Source organism: Haliotis cracherodii, unplaced genomic scaffold (genome assembly GCF_022045235.1).
Source record: "Haliotis cracherodii isolate W230 unplaced genomic scaffold, xgHalCrac1.p SCAF_20, whole genome shotgun sequence".
NCBI classification, from domain to species: domain Eukaryota; kingdom Metazoa; phylum Mollusca; class Gastropoda; order Lepetellida; family Haliotidae; genus Haliotis; species Haliotis cracherodii.
In genome coordinates this window covers 530,646-548,750 of record NW_027266276.1, presented here as the reverse complement: position 1 = coordinate 548,750, position 18,105 = coordinate 530,646, and the positions used below count along the sequence as shown (strand labels likewise).

Below are 18,105 nucleotides of genomic sequence, written 5' to 3'. Positions count from 1 at the left end.
CATAAATAATTTTCTGTGATCCAAACATATCTTGCTCTCATCACTGTTTTGCCTTTTGAGAACAACGAAGTCTGGTTTGTCAGATAATGAAATTTATCCTCTGGTGTTTTTATAGCTACATTCTTATTAAGAATCCATATAATCCTAAGATACATTAATTTGTAAGGTCCAGGAAATGAACCACTAAATCCTTATCAACACTACTAACAATTATTCTGACAACAATAAAGCTAAATCAAATACTTTCCGAGAATATAGGAGACAAGTGGAGTTGATCACACGTGGATCCTGAAAAGACCAGGACCAGGATCGCACCAAGTCAGTCCACGTGATAAGCGAACACTTTAACTTCTAGGCTATCCCACCACCCCTTTATAGTAGTGTGCAAGTTGATAACACGTTTTATCCACTGTGACTGTATTGTGCTTCAGTATGCCAATGTAAGCAATGTAAAAAGAGACTTGCTATAGGAGTTACACTTTATTCATGACTGGTTACAGGTGCTCTAGTTGGTGGCAGGGGCAGAGTTGTGATGAAACTTCTGAATAAGGCCTTGGATTCTGTAACAAAGTATTCACTTTTCCAAAAGCGGTTTGTTAAGTTATAACCTAAACGTACAGCAATAATGATTAAGTTCAAGGCAACATATAGTTGTACAAGAAGGTTATCGATCATTGCAACATGAAGTTGTACAAGAAAGTTATCGATCATTGTAACATGAAGCTGTACAAGAAGGTTATCGATCATTGCAACATGAAGTTCCATCTTAGGTCATTGCAACAAAAGAGTAACAATATGTAGTACTACAGGAGGCTAAAGAAATTTATGACACACAACGCGCAACAACCTATATCATCGTAGGTGTAACTGAGTGAGTTGGGTTTAACGCTGCTTTGAACAGTATTCCAGTTATATCGCGGCGTGTCAGCTTAATGTGGGAGGAAAGCCCGAAGTGATGTAGGTCTCAGACGTTTACCACTACGGTGAAACCCAAGAGCACGGGTATGATGCTGACAAACCTAGAACCATAATCGGGGCGAACCTGGATTCGAACCCACAATCATAGGTTTTTGGCGTGTCCAAGGGACACAACTTAGCGAATTGCGTCCGTGCCATCCGTGCGCCCCTCATTAGGTGTTACCGAGCAATGTTAACAACTGCGGCAGATGACACATGGTCATTGAAACAACAGATAGCATTGTGGTTGTTATCAAACTCTATCAACCATTGCAACATGTGACTCTGAGGGTTATTGTAACACCTTGCAGCCTCATACGTTTTTCTAACACAAGGTTACACCAAATAGAGAATCATCCCAGATTTGAATCCCAAACCTAGGCATGCCCCCTTTGGTTCACCCATTCATTCAATCTGTAAAATAAATGTAAAACTATGACTTACCCCCTGCAGGCGAAGTCGCAACCGAGGTCGATGATATCGTTGGTGAAGAGGGTGGTGCACTCCTTTTCACACTCTGTCTCGGTAGCATCACTGCCAAACTTCTCAATTACGGAACTGACGAGTTTGTGGATTTCGCCTCCGTCCAGAACTTAAAAGACAAAATAATTTAGATTTGATTAAACATTGAACATGATCGATGTACATGTATGTATGTATGTACGTATGTATGTATGTATGTATGTATGTATGTATGTATGTACGTTTATATATATATATATATATATATATGTGTGTGTGTGTGTGTGTGTATGTGTGTGTGTGTGTGTGTGTGTGTGTGTGTGTGTGTGTGTGTGTGTGTGTGTGTGTGTGTGTGTGTGTGTGTGTGTGTGTGTGTGTGTGTGTGTGTGTGTGAGTGTGTGTGTCGAATATGTTTTCGAGGTTTTCGTGTTACATACTGTTTCCCAGCAGGGCTTTTTTCTCGGCAAAGGCCAGAGGCAGGAGACAGAGCAGGAAGATGGCGACCTTCATTGTGATGTGTGGTTTATGTTCTACCTGAAAAACACAACACAACACACGTCACTACAATTTACATCTCCATAACAAGTCTCCGCCAAAAGCAGAGTCGATTGTTCGATTTCGACCACATCAGTAGCATGGTTATGAATCACTGTCAAATAGATATGATACAAGGTAGTCTGGAAAAGGTTCGCGTATCCTGCCCTCCGGTGGCTTCGGTCACAATCACATGCAAAGGCAAGTCCATTCATTCACATGACGAAACACCGGAAAGTATGGTACAATTAAAAAAAGGGACTTGTTTCGGACATCTTGTTTTGTCACTGATGCGTTAAATCTGGAAATGTCCTTCATATAACTACCATAAAAAGTTTTGAAAGCTTTACTGAGGCCTTGAATGTTGTCACCTTGATTAAACCACATTTGAGCAATAGTCGTATGACACTCTTTGAAATCTTACAGAAAGAGCATGCTCTTTTTCACCTCAAAAGTTGTTAAATGAAAAGACCAAAGGCTGGAGCTGCAGGAATATTGCTCGACCTTACTGGGAAAGTCGACTATTGGAAATATATAGGAAAATATATAGTAACTGTGATCACGTCAATATTTGTCTTAATTTTCCTTCTGTGCTTACGACGAACCTCTGTCCCAGGTGCTCCAGATTATCTTGATGTAATAACTGCGTATTAGGCTCAGTCAGAGAGTGCAGCGTCTGTTGTATTCTTTCTACATCTATTTTGGAAAACTAAACGTGTTTCGAAACCCGAAAATCTTTCGGTTTTTTTACTCCATATGAATACTTTTTGGCAATCTCAAATTTGATACCATGTTAATGGAGTGTTACTTTTCTATCAGTATCGATTGGAACGACTGCGCATTGATTTGTCTCGGAGAGAGAGAGAGAGAGAGAGAGAGAGAGGGGGGGGGGGGGGGGGGCATTTAGCGGTCACCTGATAAACTCACCGATTGATAGTGAATCATAAACATATGGTGTAGTCCGAATCGTACACCGACTTTATGCTATATCATTAAATTGTAAATCTCTCCACAAAATAAGCCTATAGCCGGTTTCAGGTATAGGATTCAAAAACACCCACATGAACGTAGAGTGTTAATTCAAACATGAATGCGAGGTAGCTAGCCGTGATTCAATCAAATGACCTCTGCAACATGAAACATGCTACTCGTGAAATTAATGCGTCACCAAATTAATGCGAGTGTAGTTTAATTTACAGTACATCATTTAAACATGCATATTTTCCTGGCAACGTCACACAAGACCTTAGACGATGGTATTCGTTGTTACCTTGTCTAGCGGTCGGCCTTAAGAAGATAAAACAAGGACTGGCCAGCTATAAGTTAACACAGTGTGTCTCAGTGGGTATCCATGTTAAACTGCGGCATGGTATCTCGGTGTTCTGGCACTATCAAACAGGCATACGTCCGGGCTAGTACAAGCAGCCACGCGCACACATGTCTGCATGTCTCAATGGAAGTGAAAGTATCGTGAACGCGACCATAAAACCTATTTCGCATCACATCTTAAGCGTGTCATACAAGATGTGGACTTATGACTAATTAAAACATTTCACTGTCACCTAACTGTACAATTTGTCGTAACTACAATGGCATTATGCTAACATTTATCACGCCCACACACGACAGTCACAATCAAGCAGTTCCACTTACCGTAAGAGACAAGGAGAATGAGTTCACAAACTATTACGCTTTTTATAGTTTTTTCTTTGCATAACGTGACCACTGCAACCAATGGACGTCAAGATAAAAATTTCCATGCGTTATCGGGTGAATAGGCCGTTATTGTGGGAAACGAACAAGAAAAAACATGTGTCACGCAACTAGATTATGAAACATACGAAATATTATGAACTCGGTTAAATATCTTTGACGAAGACTTTTAAATAAAAAGCAACAATCCCTTTACATAATCATGAGAAATTTCGCTAAACGTAAAGAGTCCAAAATGCGATCCCAACACTAAACTACGTCGCTGTTACATGGGACCATAAGAAATTTCCTTTAAACCATTCTGAATATACAAATGATATGAATCACTATTAAATAGTGATGATACCAGGTGTTCGGAAACAGGTAAGCCTATCCTGCCCCACAGTCGGCCCACGCAGAAACACATACAACGGCAAGTCAAATATTTACCTAAAATAAACCCACACAATATGGTACACGTAAAGCATGGATTTGTATTTGTGGTAAGTGATACGTCACATTTTGAAGCGTCCTCCACAAGCTACTTTAAAAGTTTATTGAGGCCTTGAGTGTTGTATCCGTGATCAAACAACTATTCAGCCAGAGCCGAATGGCGCTCTGTAAAACGTTCGTAGAAAGAGCATGCTCGATTGTATCTCAAAGGTTCTGAAATGTAGGCTGGAGCTGCAGGAATATTGCTCGACATAAAGGGAAAGTTGAAGTCATCTCTTTTGTCATACAGTCTCTTGGAGAGTTTTTTGTCACTCTGAATAGTGTTTCACCTGTCTCGTTCATTTCTTGTTCATACGAAGGTAATTGAAAATAAGGCTTCGAGGATGTTTAAAGTTTTATTTGCTCTGTGTAAGTTTTACCTTTTTTTACCAACTTTGGACAATAACCAACTTCGAAGGATGGATAAGACACTCTTTACACCTTGCATATATGAAGTACAACACTTTCCAGGCTTACGGGCTGCATTTGAACCAAAGTCACTACCAGGCACCAGGCAGGGTATTCTTTTGATGAAACGGGGCAAAATTATCTACTGCTCTGTCACAAAGTATTTCAGCACGCTGATCTATTCTGAACAACAAAAGTTCCTGTGACATTGAATAAGATTTAATGCAAAGTTTATTACCAAATCTGAAACAAATTTCGGTTTGCAACAGATAACAGACTCCTGTAAGTGTTCAAATAGTTTAATTTGCCATACTGACTTCAGAAAATGCGTGATTTCATTAAAAACATGAACATGCCAAAATGTCAATTTACAAATCTATAGCGAGTGTGTCCACCTCTGGATGCGATGCCAGCAACACATCTTCGTCTCATGGAATGGACCAGGCGTCGCACAAAGTCCTGTGGGATATCTGTCCATATCTACTGGAGCATGTTTCAAAGTTCCTGGAGTGTCTGTGGAACACGTGGTTGACGTCAAAGGGGCCGATCCATCTCATCCCACATGTGCTCGATTGGTGAGAGATCAGGGGAGCGAGCCGGCCAGGGGATGACATTCACGTTGTTTTGTTGAAGAGAATCCTGAACAAGTCGAGCAATATGAGTCCGGGCGTTGTCTGATGGGTAATGCCTGGGCCATGACGACGCAAAAACGGTAGAACATTAGAGCCGATGATCTCGTCGCGGTAGCAATGTCCATTGAGATTTCCCTCTACCACTATCAAACGGGTCCTCTATCTTGTTGTAATCCCACCCCATACCATAACGCTGCCGCCCCCGACACAATGATGGACGTAACGTTCACCTCGACGTCGGTACACTCGAATCTGTCCATCGCTGTGGCTGAGGTGAAAACGAGACTCGTTAGTGAATAGAACTTGTCCCCACTGCATGGCCATCCAGCGTGGACGCTGTCTGCACCACTTTAGACGTACTTGACGGTGGTTTCCTGTCAAAATGGGACGTCTGGCGGGTCTTCTTAGGACAATCCCTGCACATCTGATGCGGCGACGTACGGTTTGTGAAGATATTCGTCGAAGGCCAGGGATGCTTCTTGCAGTCACTGCTGCTGGCTAGAATCTATTTCGTAGTGTGTTGTTCGAATCCAGTTGTTTTATCGATTATTGGTTACACGTTGCCTGCCACTCCGAGGATGGTCTCTGACTGCATTCGTCTGTTGCCAACGTTGCCATAAACACCAAATGGTGTTTCTGTGGACGTTAAATTGTCTTGCAACATCACGTTGACTCGATCCTGCTTCAAGCCTACCAATGGCTCGCAGACGCTCATTTTCGGACAGGCGTGGCATTTCGTAATGTTGAATAATTGCGTAATTTTGTTGTTTTTCTGAGTGGTTGTTGTCAGCAAGATGCTAAACAATGCATATAGAATCCCGTTAAAGCACATGTTTTTATACCGATTCTTTGGTAGTGAAATGCATCGGGCTTGCATAAAAGTCAACTTTTGAATGGAATGGATGCTTTTCTGTAGCAGTTACGTTTTTGTGACTTGATTCCATACATGTGATACACTGTTTATAACCAAACTTTACTTGTTTGAAAAATATACTAAAATATTGGTGTCACAGGAACTTTTGTTGTTGATTATATTTGCTCCAGGTTCATCATCTCTCGTGATATTTTACGTGGCAGACCCAGCTGATTTTGTAAAGTGACTTGTATCTATGGGTCAACCGCTATCAGTCAGCGACCCAAGACGTACCCATGGTTACAAAGTAGCAAAACCAACAGGGTCCAGTTCACATGACTTTTTTCAGCTATTTTCAACTCTCCCATGGGAGAAACCAACTGGTGTGGCTATTGACATGTGGTGCGTCAAGATAGTAGAATACGCTGAAGTATCGTCCCCCGAAGAACCTATCAAGGTTATGGCTTCGGTGTTTTTGTTTGTTTTCTTTATTCCTTTCTGCGGTGGATTGTGGGAGGAGAGGGGAGGGGTACAAGGGTATCTTACTGGCGGACTACCTCCTGAAACATTCCATCAATGGCCAACATGATGCAACTTTGCCTTGGGATTATCGTGAGATTATCAAGGTTGAACGTCGTGGAAAACTCACCAAATGTGTGTTGTTCAGCTGGACAATGTAACTGTGTGCCAATCTGTAACCCGCAATGCATTCCTGTGGATTTGACCTAATTGAACAGCCTACTTGTTCACCAGATTTGGCACTGCCATATTTATAACCTCTTCCTAAATTAAAGAACAAACGTTTTGACAAGCACTATGCAAATGATGATGACGTTATTTTTGCTGTTCACGCACTCCAGCATCGTGGACAGACATGCGTACCTCCGAGGGGAGGATGTTGACAAACAATTAACAATCAACTCATCGACGCAGTCCAACATAGTCAGGCTCAGAACGTTTCCTTCACTCCTCGTACATACATGCAATCGTGATGAACTTGGGTTTTCCAGAACACCTGGTATCTACACATGCTCAGCGTTAAGTCGGAATCGTACAATCGATATTTCTTATGGATATGGAAAGGGTTTTTGTGGCTTCTATTTAAAAGCATTGGTGGAACATCTACAAATATACAAAGTCAACGCCAGGGAATAATCAGTCTCGATTATCCGCCCAAACAGACTCCATTTTGCAAAAAATGGAAAAATAGTTGTGAAAATTTTATTATTTTATGTTATTAAATTATTTTAATGTCTCAGCCCAAAGATGTTTTTGAAGTTTACTCAGCATAAGTTACAAATGCTACTGAGTTTATGATGAAACTCGGAGACTCCATCTCCAAAAACTTCGACTCAGTTCAGAAAATATCAGTGATAGCACCAGGTGTTCGCAAAAAGGTTAGCAAGACCTGCTCTACAGGTAGAACCCGCTACAAAAAAGTAAGCATTTGTTTGTTTTTAACGTCGCACAGCAGTAGGGAAATATCAGACTCTTGAAATTGTTTTTTTGCACTCGGAATTTCTAAACATTCTTTCCAAGCTAATACTGCATTCCCTAGCTTCAATGAGTCAGCCAGTTGATCAGTTATCCAACATTGCAACAAATCTGAGTCTGTGTAAGATTGCAGCAAATCTGAGTCTGTGTAACATTGCAGAAATCTGAGTCAGTGTAACATTGCAGCAAATCTGAGTCTGTGTAACATTGCAGCAAATCTGAGTCTGTGTAACATTGCAGCAAATCTGAGTCTGTGTAACATTGCAGCAAATCTGAGTCTGTGTAACATTGCAGCAAATCTGAGTTTGTGTAACATTGCACCTAATCTGAGTCTGTGTAACATTGCAGCAAATCTGAGTTTGTGTAACATTGCAGCAAATCTGAGTCTGTGTAACATTGCACCTAATCTGAGTCAGTGTAACATTGCAGCAAATCTGAGTCTGTGTAACATTGCAGCAAATCTGAGTCTGTGTAACATTGCAGCAAATCTGAGTCTGTGTAACATTGCAGCAAATCTGAGTCAGTGTAACATTGCAGCAAATCTGAGTCTGTGTAACATTGCAGCAAATCTGAGTCTGTGTAACATTGCAGCAAATCTGAGTCAGTGTAACATTGCAGCAAATCTGAGTCTGTGTAACATTGCAGCAAATCTGAGTCTGTGTAACATTGCAGCAAATCTGAGTCTGTGTAACATTGCAGCAAATCTGAGTCAGTGTAACATTGCAGCAAATCTGAGTCTGTGTAACATTGCAGCAAATCTGAGTCTGTGTAACATTGCAGCAAATCTGAGTCAGTGTAACATTGCAGCAAATCTGAGTCTGTGTAACATTGCAGCAAATCTGAGTCTGTGTAACATTGCAGCAAATCTGAGTCTGTGTAACATTGCAGCAAATCTGAGTCTGTGTAACATTGCAGCAAATCTGAGTCTGTGTAACATTGCAGCAAATCTGAGTCTGTGTAACATTGCAGCAAATCTGAGTCTGTGTAACATTGCAGCAAATCTGAGTTTGTGTAACATTGCACCTAATCTGAGTCTGTGTAACATTGCAGCAAATCTGAGTCTGTGTAACATTGCAGCAAATCTGAGTCTGTGTAACATTGCACCTAATCTGAGTCTGTGTAACATTGCACCTAATCTGAGTCAGTGTAACATTGCAGCAAATCTGAGTCTGTGTAACATTGCAGCAAATCTGAGTCTGTGTAACACCGTGTCTGTCTTTGTAACATTGTACCTGTCTGTGTAACTGAAACTTCACGTGAATTCCGGCTTGAAGCTTTACCACAAGGTTGAGGTACCTTGCGCCTTAGGTTGAGACCCCTTGTATCTAAGGTTTATGTACCTTGCATCTTAGGTTTACGTACCTTGCATCTTAGGTTAAGGTACCTTGCATCTTAGGTTAAGGTACCTTGCATCTTAGGTTAAGGTACCTTGCATCATAGGTTAAGGTACCTTGCATCATAGGTTAAGGCACCTTGCATCTTAGGTTAAGGTACCTTGCATCATAGGTTAAGGTACCTTGCATCATAGGTTAAGGTACCTTGCATCATAGCTTAGGTTAAGGTACCTTGCATCTTAGCTTAGGTTAAGGTACCTTGCATCTTAGGTTAAGGTACCTTGCATCATAGGTTAAGGTACCTTGCATCTTAGGTTTATGTACCTTGCATCTTAGGTTTACGTACCTTGCATCATAGGTTAAGGCACCTTGCATCTTAGGTTAAGGTACCTTGCATCATAGGTTAAGGTACCTTGCATCATAGGTTTATGTACCTTGCATCTTAGTTTAGGTTAAGGTACCTTGCATCATAGGTTAAGGTACCTTGCATCTTAGGTTAAGGTACCTTGCATCATAGGTTAAGGTACCTTGCATCTTAGGTTTGGGTACCTTGCATCTTAGGTTAAGGTACCTTGCATCTTAGGTTAAGGTACCTTGCATCTTAGGTTAAGGTACCTTGCATCTTAGGTTTACGTACCTTGCATCTTCGGTTTACGTACATTGCATCATAGGTTAAGGTACCTTGCATCTTAGGTTAAGGTACCTTGCATCTTAGGTTAAGGTACCTTGCATCTTAGGTTAAGGTACCTTGCATCTTAGGTTTACGTACCTAGGATCTTAGGTTTACGTACCTTGCATCTTAGCTTAGGTTAAGGTACCTTGCATCTTAGGTTAAGGTACCTTGCATCATAGGTTAAGGTACCTTGCATCTTAGGTTGAGGTACCTTGCATCTTAGGTTTACGTACCTTGCATCATAGGTTAAGGCACCTTGCATCTTAGGTTAAGGTACCTTGCATCATAGGTTAAGGTACCTTGCATCATAGGTTTATGTACCTTGCATTTTAGTTTAGGTTAAGGTACCTTGCATCATAGGTTAAGGTACCTTGCATCTTAGGTTAAGGTACCTTGCATCATAGGTTAAGGTACCTTGCATCTTAGGTTTGGGTACCTTGCATCTTAGGTTAAGGTACCTTGCATCTTAGGTTAAGGTACCTTGCATCTTAGGTTAAGGTACCTTGCATCTTAGGTTTACGTACCTTGCATCTTCGGTTTACGTACATTGCATCATAGGTTAAGGTACCTTGCATCTTAGGTTAAGGTACCTTGCATCTTAGGTTAAGGTACCTTGCATCTTAGGTTAAGGTACCTTGCATCTTAGGTTTACGTACCTAGCATCTTAGGTTTATGTACCTTGCATCTTAAGTTAAGGTACCTCGCATCTTAGGTTTACGTACCTTGCATCTTAGGTTAAAGCACCTTGCATCTTAAATTTACATACTTTGCAGCTTAGGTTAAAGCACCTTGCACCTTAGATTAAGGCACCTTGCATCTTAGGTTTTCTTACCTTGAATCTTATGTTTACGTACCTTGCATCTTAGGTTTACGTACCTTACATCTTAGGTTGAGGCACCTTGCATCTTAGGTTAAGGCACCTTGCATCTTAGGTTAAGGCACCTTGCATCTTAGGTTAAGGCACCTTGCATCTTAGGTTAAGACACCTTGCATCTTAGGTTAAGGCACCTTGCATCTTAGACAAACGCACCTGCGCCTTAGGCTAAGTTACCTTGCATCTTAGGTTGAGGCATCTTGCATCTTAGGTTTACGTATTTTGCATCTTAGGTTAAAGCACCTTGCATCTTAAATTTACATACTTTGCAGCTTAGGTTAAAGCACCTTGCATCTTAGATTAAGGCACCTTGCATCTTAGGTTAAGGTACCTTGCATTTTAGGTTAATGCACCTTGCATTTAAGGTTAAGGCACCTTGCATCTCCCGGATGTGCTGACATGTTTTGTTTAGATCTGAGAACTGAGATCTGATTGTAATGGGATTGCCAACTCCATCAACACAGTCCAACACAGTCAGTCTTTTCCGCCAACCCTCGTACATGGATACTAGACCCGTGAAGATCCGGTGTAGAATAGGTCTTCAGGAACCCATGCTTGCCATAAAAGGTGACTATGCTTGTCGTAAGAGGTGACGAACGGGATCGAGTGGTCAGGCACGCTGTCTTGGTTGATGCATGACATCGTATCCCATTTGCGTGGATCGATGCTCATGATGCCAATCACTGGATTGTCAGGTCCAGTTCCGATTATTTAGAGACCGCCGTCATATAGCTGGACTATTGCTGAGTGGGGCGTTAAACAGCAAACAAACAAACAAATATGGATACTATCGTCATGAACTATCTGTGCAAGGTAGTGTGATGGATACCTACTAACCCAACGTACAAAATCCAGTTCTTTGTCCGAAGAAGGAAATATCTGACTATCATGAATTGTTTCAAGGTAATCGTTGAATTTCTATAACACGTGAGGAGTATTCCACACACATCGTGTCACTACAGTGTTTGGCCCCCATTCACTATTACCTGAAACTCTGGTCCAGACTTCAATGTTTACAGGACGCCGACGTTCATCAGGATTATTGCTTGGAACGACGTAAGGCAACAGACGCTTACTGTTTATGCAAACTGTGGCGAGAGTTACCACATATATTGCTCTCATCACTGTTTTGCCTTTTGAGAACAAAGAAGTCTGGTTCGGCAGATAATGAAATTTATCCTCTGGTGTTTTTATACATGCATTCTTATTAAGAATCCATATATTCCTAAGATACATTAGTTTGTAGGTCCAGGAAATGTACCACTAAATCCTTATCAACACTACTAACAATAATTCTGACAAAAAAGTTAAATTAAATACTTTCCGAGGATATAGGAGACAAGTGGAGTTGATCACACATGGATCCTGAAAAGACCAGAACCAGGATCTCGGTCCGGGAAAAATATTTAAATTGATATTTCCATCTTTTAAGAGTGAGTGAGTGAGTGAGTGAGTGAGTGAGTGAGTGAGTGAGTGAGGCGGGCGATACTATCTTGCACCGACTCATGCATGCATATCTAATTGTTCTGAACGGCTACCAGTGAGTGGGTGAAATATTTTATGTCACTTTTTCAGTATTCCAAACGCGAAGGTCACACGTATGTGACATTTCCGTGCTGCACAGTCTGAACATGGGCTTCTCACGTAGTACCTGGAATCGCACCAAGTTCGTCCATGTGATAAGCGAACACTTCTAGGCTATCCCACCACCCCTTTATAGTAGCCCTGTGAAAGTTGAAACACGTTTTATCCACTGTGACTGTATTGTGCTTCAGTATACCATAGCAAAGAACAAGAGACTTGCTATAGGAGTTACACTTTATTCATGACTGGTTACAGGTGCTCTAGTTGGTGGCAGGGGCAGAGTTGTGATGAAACTTCTGAATAAGGCCTTGGATTCTGTAACAAAGTATTCAAATTTTCAAAAGCGGTTTGTTAAGTTATAACCTAAATGTACAGCAATAATGAGGCAACATAAAGTTGGAAAAGAAGGTTATCGATCATTGCAACATGAAGTTCAATCTTAGGTCATTGAGGGGCGGTCGGGTAGCCTAGTGGTTAAAGCGTTCGCTCGTCACGCCGAAGACCCGGGTTCGATTCCCGACATGGGTACAATGTGTGAAGCCCATTTCTGGTGTCCCCCGCCGTGATATTGCTGGAATATTGCTAAAAGCGGCGTAAAGCCATACTCACTCACTTAGGTCATTGCAACAAAAGAGCATCAATATGTAGCACTACAGGAGGCTGATGAAATATACGACACACAACATTGCAACAACCTATATCATCGTAGGTGTTATTGAGTGAGTGAGTTAGGTTTAACGCCGCTTTTAACAGTACTCCAGTTATATCTCGGAATGTCGCTGACAAATCTAGAAACATAATCGGGGCGAACCGGGATTCGAACCAACAATCATAGGTTTCTGGCGTGCCAAAGGGACGCAACTCTGCACACCAAATCTCGGCGCCTTAGACGACTGGGCCACCCGTGCCCTCCTTGTTAGGTGTTACTGAGCAGTGTTAACAACTGCGGCAGATGACAGATGGTCATTGTAACACCGTGCAGCCTCATATGTTTTTCTAACACAAGGTTACACCACATTGAGAATCATCCCAGATTTGAATCCCAAACCTAGGCATGCCCCCTTTGGTTCACCCATTCATTCATTCTGTAGAATTAATGCAAAACTATGACTTACCCCTTGCAGGCGAAGTCGCAACCGAGGTCGATGATATCGTTGGTGAAGAGGGTGGTGCACTCCTTTTCACACTCTGTCTCGGTAGCATCACTGCCAAACTTCTCAATTACGGAACTGACGAGTTTGTGGATTTCGCCTCCGTCCAGAACTTAAAAGACAAAATAATTTAGATTTGATTAAACATTGAACATGATCGATGTACATGTATGTATGTATGTATGTATGTATGTATGTATGTATGTATGTATGTATGTATGTATGTATGTATGTATGTATGTATGTATGTATGTGTACGTGTGTGTGTATATGTGTGTGTGTATGCATGCATGCATGCATGCATGCATGACAATGTATTTCCAGTATAATTTGAGACTGTAAATAACAGTGCACATGACAAATAGTATCAGAGTCACGACACTCACTGCCTCCCAGCAGGGCTTTCTTTTCGGCAAAGGCCAGAGGCAGGAGACAGAGCAGGAAGATGGCGACCTTCATTGTGATTTGTGGTTTATGTTCTACCTGAAAAACACAACACAACACACGTCACTACAATTTACATCTCCATAACAAGTCTCCGCCAAAAGCAGAGTCGATTGTTCGATTTCGACCACATCAGAAGCATTGTTATGAATCACTGTCAAATAGATATGATACAAGGTAGTCGCGAAAAGCTCAAACATAGGAAAATCGGACATCTTTTTTGTCACTGATGCGTTACATTTGGATTTGTCCTCCATATGCCTACCATAAAAAAAAATTGAAAGCTTTACTGAGGCCTTGAATGTTGTCACCTTGATCAAACCACATTTGAGCAAGTACCGTATGACACTCTTTGAAATCATTGCAGAAAAAGCATGCTCTTTTTCACCTCAAAAGTTGTTAATTGAAAAGACCAAAGGCTGGAGCTGCAGGAATATAACTCGACCTTACTGGGAAAGTTGACTATTGAAAATAAATAGGAAAAAATATAGTAACTGTGATCACGTCAATTTTGGAAAACTAAATATCCATATATGAGAGAGAGAGAGAGAGAGAGAGAGAGAGAGAGAGAGAGAGAGAGAGAGGGGGGGGGGGGATTTTAAATCCCCTGTGACTGTTACAGAAGACATTTAGCGGTCACCTGATAACCTCACCGATTGATAGTGAATCATAAACATATGGTGTAGTCCGAATCGTACACCGACTTTATGCTATATCATTAAATTGTAAATCTCTCCACAAAATAAGCCTATAGCCGGTTTCAGGTATAGGATTCAAAAACACCCACATGAACGTAGAGTGTTAATTCAAACATGAATGCGAGGTAGCTAGCCATGATTCAATCAAATGACCTCTGCAACATGAAGCATGCTACTCGTGAAATTAATGCGTCACCAAATTAATGCGAGTGTAGTTTAATTTACAATACATCATTTAAACATGCATATTTTCCTGGCAACGTCACACAAGACCTTAGACGATGGTATTCGTTGTTACCTTGTCTAGCGGTCGGCCTTAAGAAGATAAAACAAGGACTGGCCAGCTATAAGTTAACACAGTGTGTCTCAGTGGGTATCCATGTTAAACTGCGGCATGGTATCTCGGTGTTCTGGCACTATCAAACAGGCATACGTCCGGGCTAGTACAAGCAGCCACGCGCACACATGTCTGCATGTCTCAATGGAAGTGAAAGTATCGTGAACGCGACCTTAAAACCTATTTCGCATCACATCTTAAGCGTGTCATACAAGATGTGGACTTATGACTAATTAAAACATTTCACTGTCACCTAACTGTACAATTTGTCGTAACCACAATGGCATTATGCCAACATTTCTCACGCCCATACACGACAGTCACAATCAAGCAGTTCCACTTACCGTTTGAGACAAGGAGAATGAGTTCACAAACTATTACGCTTTTTATATATATTCTCTGAGGTGTTTTTTGCATAACGTGATCACTGCAACCAATGGACGTCAAGATAAAAATTTCCATGCGTTATCGGGTGAAAAGGCCGATATTGTGGGAAACGAACAAGAAAAAACATGTGTCACGCTACTAGATTATAAAACATACGAAATATTATGAACTCGGTTAAATAGAACTCGGTTAAATATCTCTGAAGTAGACTTTTAAATATAAAGCAACAATCCCTTTACATAATCATGAGAAATTTCGCTAAACGTAAAGAGTCCAAAGTGCGATTCCAACACTAAACTACGTCGTTGTTACATGGGACCATAAGAAATTGCCTTAAATGATTCTGAATATACAAATAACATATATTCATGAATCACTATTAAATAGTGATGGAATTGAAAATGAGGCTTCGAGGATGTTTAAAGTTTTATTTGCTCTGTGTAAGTTTTACCTTTTTTTACCAACTTTGGACAATAACCAACTTCGAAGGATGGATAAGACACTCTTAACACGTTGCCTATATGAAGTACAACACTCTCCAGGGTTACGGGCTGCATTTGAACCAAATACACAACCGGGCAGCATATTTCTGCAGACTTCAAAATGACTGGATATTCTTTTGATGAAACGGGGCAAAATTATCTACTGCTCTGTCACCAAGTATTTCCCGTGAAAGGACCAAATCTGCTTGAATGAACGATGCTCCTTCCTGTGCGACTGTGAGGAAGTGGGCAGCGGAGTTTAAGAGGGTAAGAGAAAGCCCCGGAAATGATCTAAGATGAGGAAGACCTTCAACCATCATCAGAATGATGAGTGAGTTAAAATTTAAAGTCACATCGGCAATAATTCAGCCATATACTGACTTCATCAGAATGGAAAATGTTTATAAAATACATGATTTGATTTTCAATGATCGATGACACACCATACGTCACATAGCCGATACAACAGGTTTCTCCCGTGAGAGAGTTGAAAATATTCTGCTGAATGAACTTGGCGTGACGTAGGGTTTCAGCACGCTGATCTTTACTAAACAACAAACGTTCCTGTGACATTGAATAAGATTTCATGCAAAGTTTATTACCAATTCTGAAACAATGTCAGTTTGCAACAGATAACAGACTCCTGTAAGTGTTCAAATGGTTTAATTTACCATAATGACTAAAGAAAATGCATGATTTCATAAAAAAACATGAACATGCCAAAATGTCAATTTACAAATCTATAGCGAGTGTGTCCACCTCTGGTTGCGACGCAAGCAACACATCTTCGTCTCATGGAATGGACCAGGCGTCGCACAAGTCCTGTGGGATATCTGTCCATATCTACTGGAGCATGTTTCGATGGAGTGTCTGTGGAACACGTGGTTGACGTCAAAGGGGCCGATCCATCTCATCCCACATGTGCTCGATTGGTGAGAGATCAGGGGAGCGAGCCGGCCAGGGGATGACATTCACGTTGTTTTGTTGAAGAGAATCCTGAACAAGTCGAGCAATATGAGTCCGGGCGTTGTCTGATGGGTAATGCCTGGGCCATGACGACGCAAAAACGGTAGAACATTAGAGCCGATGATCTCGTCGCGGTAGCACTGTCCATTGAAATTTCCCCCTACCACTATCAAACGGGTCCTCTATCTTGCTGTATTCCCACCCAATACCATAACGCTGCCGCCCCCGAACCGATCTTCTCCCATGACACAATGATGGACGTAACGTTCACCTCGACGACGGTTCAATCGAATCCGCCCATCGCTGTGGCTGAGGTGACAACGAGACTCGTTAGTGAATAGAACTTGTCCCCACTGCATGGCCATCCAGCGTAGACGCTGTCTGCACCACTTTAGACGTACTTGACGGTGGTTTCCTGTCAAAATGGGACGTCTGGCGGGTCTTCTTAGGACAATCCCTGCACATCTGAAGCGGCGACGTACGGTTTGTAAAGATATTCGTCGAAGGCCAGGGATGCTTCTTGCAGTCACTGCTGCTGGCTAGAATCTATTTCGTAGTGTGTTGTTCGAATCCAGTTGTTTTGTCGATTATTGGTTACACGTTGCCTGCTACTCCGAGGATGGTCTCTGACTGCATTCGTCTGTTGCCAACGTTGCCATAAACACCAAATGGTGTAACTGTGGTCGTTAAATTTTCTTGAAACATCACGGTGATTCGATCCTGCTTCAAGCCTACCAATGGCTCGCAGACGCTCATTTTCGGACAGGCGTGGCATTTCGTAATGTTGAATAATTGCGTAATTTTGTTGTTTTTCTGAGTGGTTGTTATCAGCAAGATGCTAAACAATGCATATAGAATCCCGTTAAAGCACATGTTTTTATACCGATTCTTTGGTAGTGAAATGCATCGGGCTTGTATAAAAGTCTACTTTTGCATGGAATACATGCTTTCTGTAGCAGTGACAAGTGACTTGTATCTATGGGTCAACCGCTATCAGTCAGCGACCCAAGACGTACCCATGGTTACAAAGTAGCAAAACCAACAGGGTCCAGTTCACATGACTTTTTTCAGCTATTTTCAACTCTCCCATGGGAGAAACCAACTGGTGTGGCTATTGACATGTGGTGCGTCAAGATAGTAGAATACGCTGAAGTATCGTCCCCCGAAGAACCTAGCAAGGTTATGGCTTCGGTGTTTTTGTTTGTTTTCTTTATTCCTTTCTGCGGTGGATTGTGGGAGGAGAGGGGAGGGGTACAAGGGTATCTTACTGGCGGACTACCTCCTGAAACATTCCATCAATGGCCAACATGATGCAACTTTGCCTTGGGATTATCGTGAGATTATCAAGGTTGAACGTCGTGGAAAACTCACCAAATGTGTGTTGTTCAGCTGGACAATGTAACTGTGTGCCAATCTGTAACCCGCAATGCATTCCTGTGGATTTGACCTAATTGAACAGCCTACTTGTTCACCAGATTTGGCACTGCCATATTTATAACCTCTTCCTAAATTAAAGAACAAACGTTTTGACAAGCACTATGCAAATGATGATGACGTTATTTTTGCTGTTCACGCACTCCAGCATCGTGGACAGACATGCGTACCTCCGAGGGGAGGATGTTGACAAACAATTAACAATCAACTCATCGAC

At 41.6% G+C, this 18,105-nt stretch overlaps 3 protein-coding genes across 3 annotated transcripts; 1 reads left to right on the top strand and 2 right to left on the bottom strand.

Annotated features, from left to right (window-relative positions):
• Positions 1-465: 465 nt before the first annotated feature.
• Positions 466-1,975, bottom strand: LOC139470153 (uncharacterized). Its single transcript, XM_071252452.1, has 3 exons — positions 1,857-1,975; positions 1,402-1,549; positions 466-560 (listed from the first exon to the last, which is right to left on the bottom strand). The coding sequence occupies exons 1-3, from the start codon at positions 1,927-1,929 to the stop codon at positions 506-508; spliced, it is 276 nt and encodes a 91-aa protein (XP_071108553.1). The 5' UTR covers positions 1,930-1,975; the 3' UTR covers positions 466-505.
• A 5,371-nt stretch (positions 1,976-7,346) lies between these two features.
• LOC139470415 (coagulation factor V-like) lies at positions 7,347-8,768 on the top strand. Its single transcript, XM_071252824.1, has 2 exons — positions 7,347-7,449; positions 7,738-8,768. Exons 1-2 carry the CDS (start codon positions 7,347-7,349, stop codon positions 8,766-8,768), a joined length of 1,134 nt encoding a protein of 377 aa, XP_071108925.1.
• Positions 8,769-12,209: 3,441 nt separating this feature from the next.
• LOC139470161 (uncharacterized) lies at positions 12,210-13,651 on the bottom strand. Its single transcript, XM_071252462.1, has 3 exons — positions 13,527-13,651; positions 13,105-13,252; positions 12,210-12,304 (listed from the first exon to the last, which is right to left on the bottom strand). The coding sequence occupies exons 1-3, from the start codon at positions 13,597-13,599 to the stop codon at positions 12,250-12,252; spliced, it is 276 nt and encodes a 91-aa protein (XP_071108563.1). The 5' UTR covers positions 13,600-13,651; the 3' UTR covers positions 12,210-12,249.
• Between the last annotated feature and the right edge of the window lie 4,454 nt (positions 13,652-18,105).

Coding starts and splice junctions, on each gene's coding strand:
- LOC139470153 (XM_071252452.1), bottom strand. CDS start 1,929: ATGAAGGTCGCCATCTTCCTGCTCTGTCTCCTGCCTCTGGCCTTTGCC. Junction 1,550..1,856: donor AAAAGCCCTGCTGGGAAACA/GTATGTAACACG, acceptor TTGTCTTTTAAG/TTCTGGACGGAGGCGAAATC. Junction 561..1,401: donor TGCGACTTCGCCTGCAGGGG/GTAAGTCATAGT, acceptor ACTTTGTTACAG/AATCCAAGGCCTTATTCAGA.
- LOC139470415 (XM_071252824.1), top strand. CDS start 7,347: ATGAAACTCGGAGACTCCATCTCCAAAAACTTCGACTCAGTTCAGAAA. Junction 7,450..7,737: donor TAGCAAGACCTGCTCTACAG/GTAGAACCCGCT, acceptor GTAACATTGCAG/CAAATCTGAGTCTGTGTAAC.
- LOC139470161 (XM_071252462.1), bottom strand. CDS start 13,599: ATGAAGGTCGCCATCTTCCTGCTCTGTCTCCTGCCTCTGGCCTTTGCC. Junction 13,253..13,526: donor GAAAGCCCTGCTGGGAGGCA/GTGAGTGTCGTG, acceptor TTGTCTTTTAAG/TTCTGGACGGAGGCGAAATC. Junction 12,305..13,104: donor TGCGACTTCGCCTGCAAGGG/GTAAGTCATAGT, acceptor ACTTTGTTACAG/AATCCAAGGCCTTATTCAGA.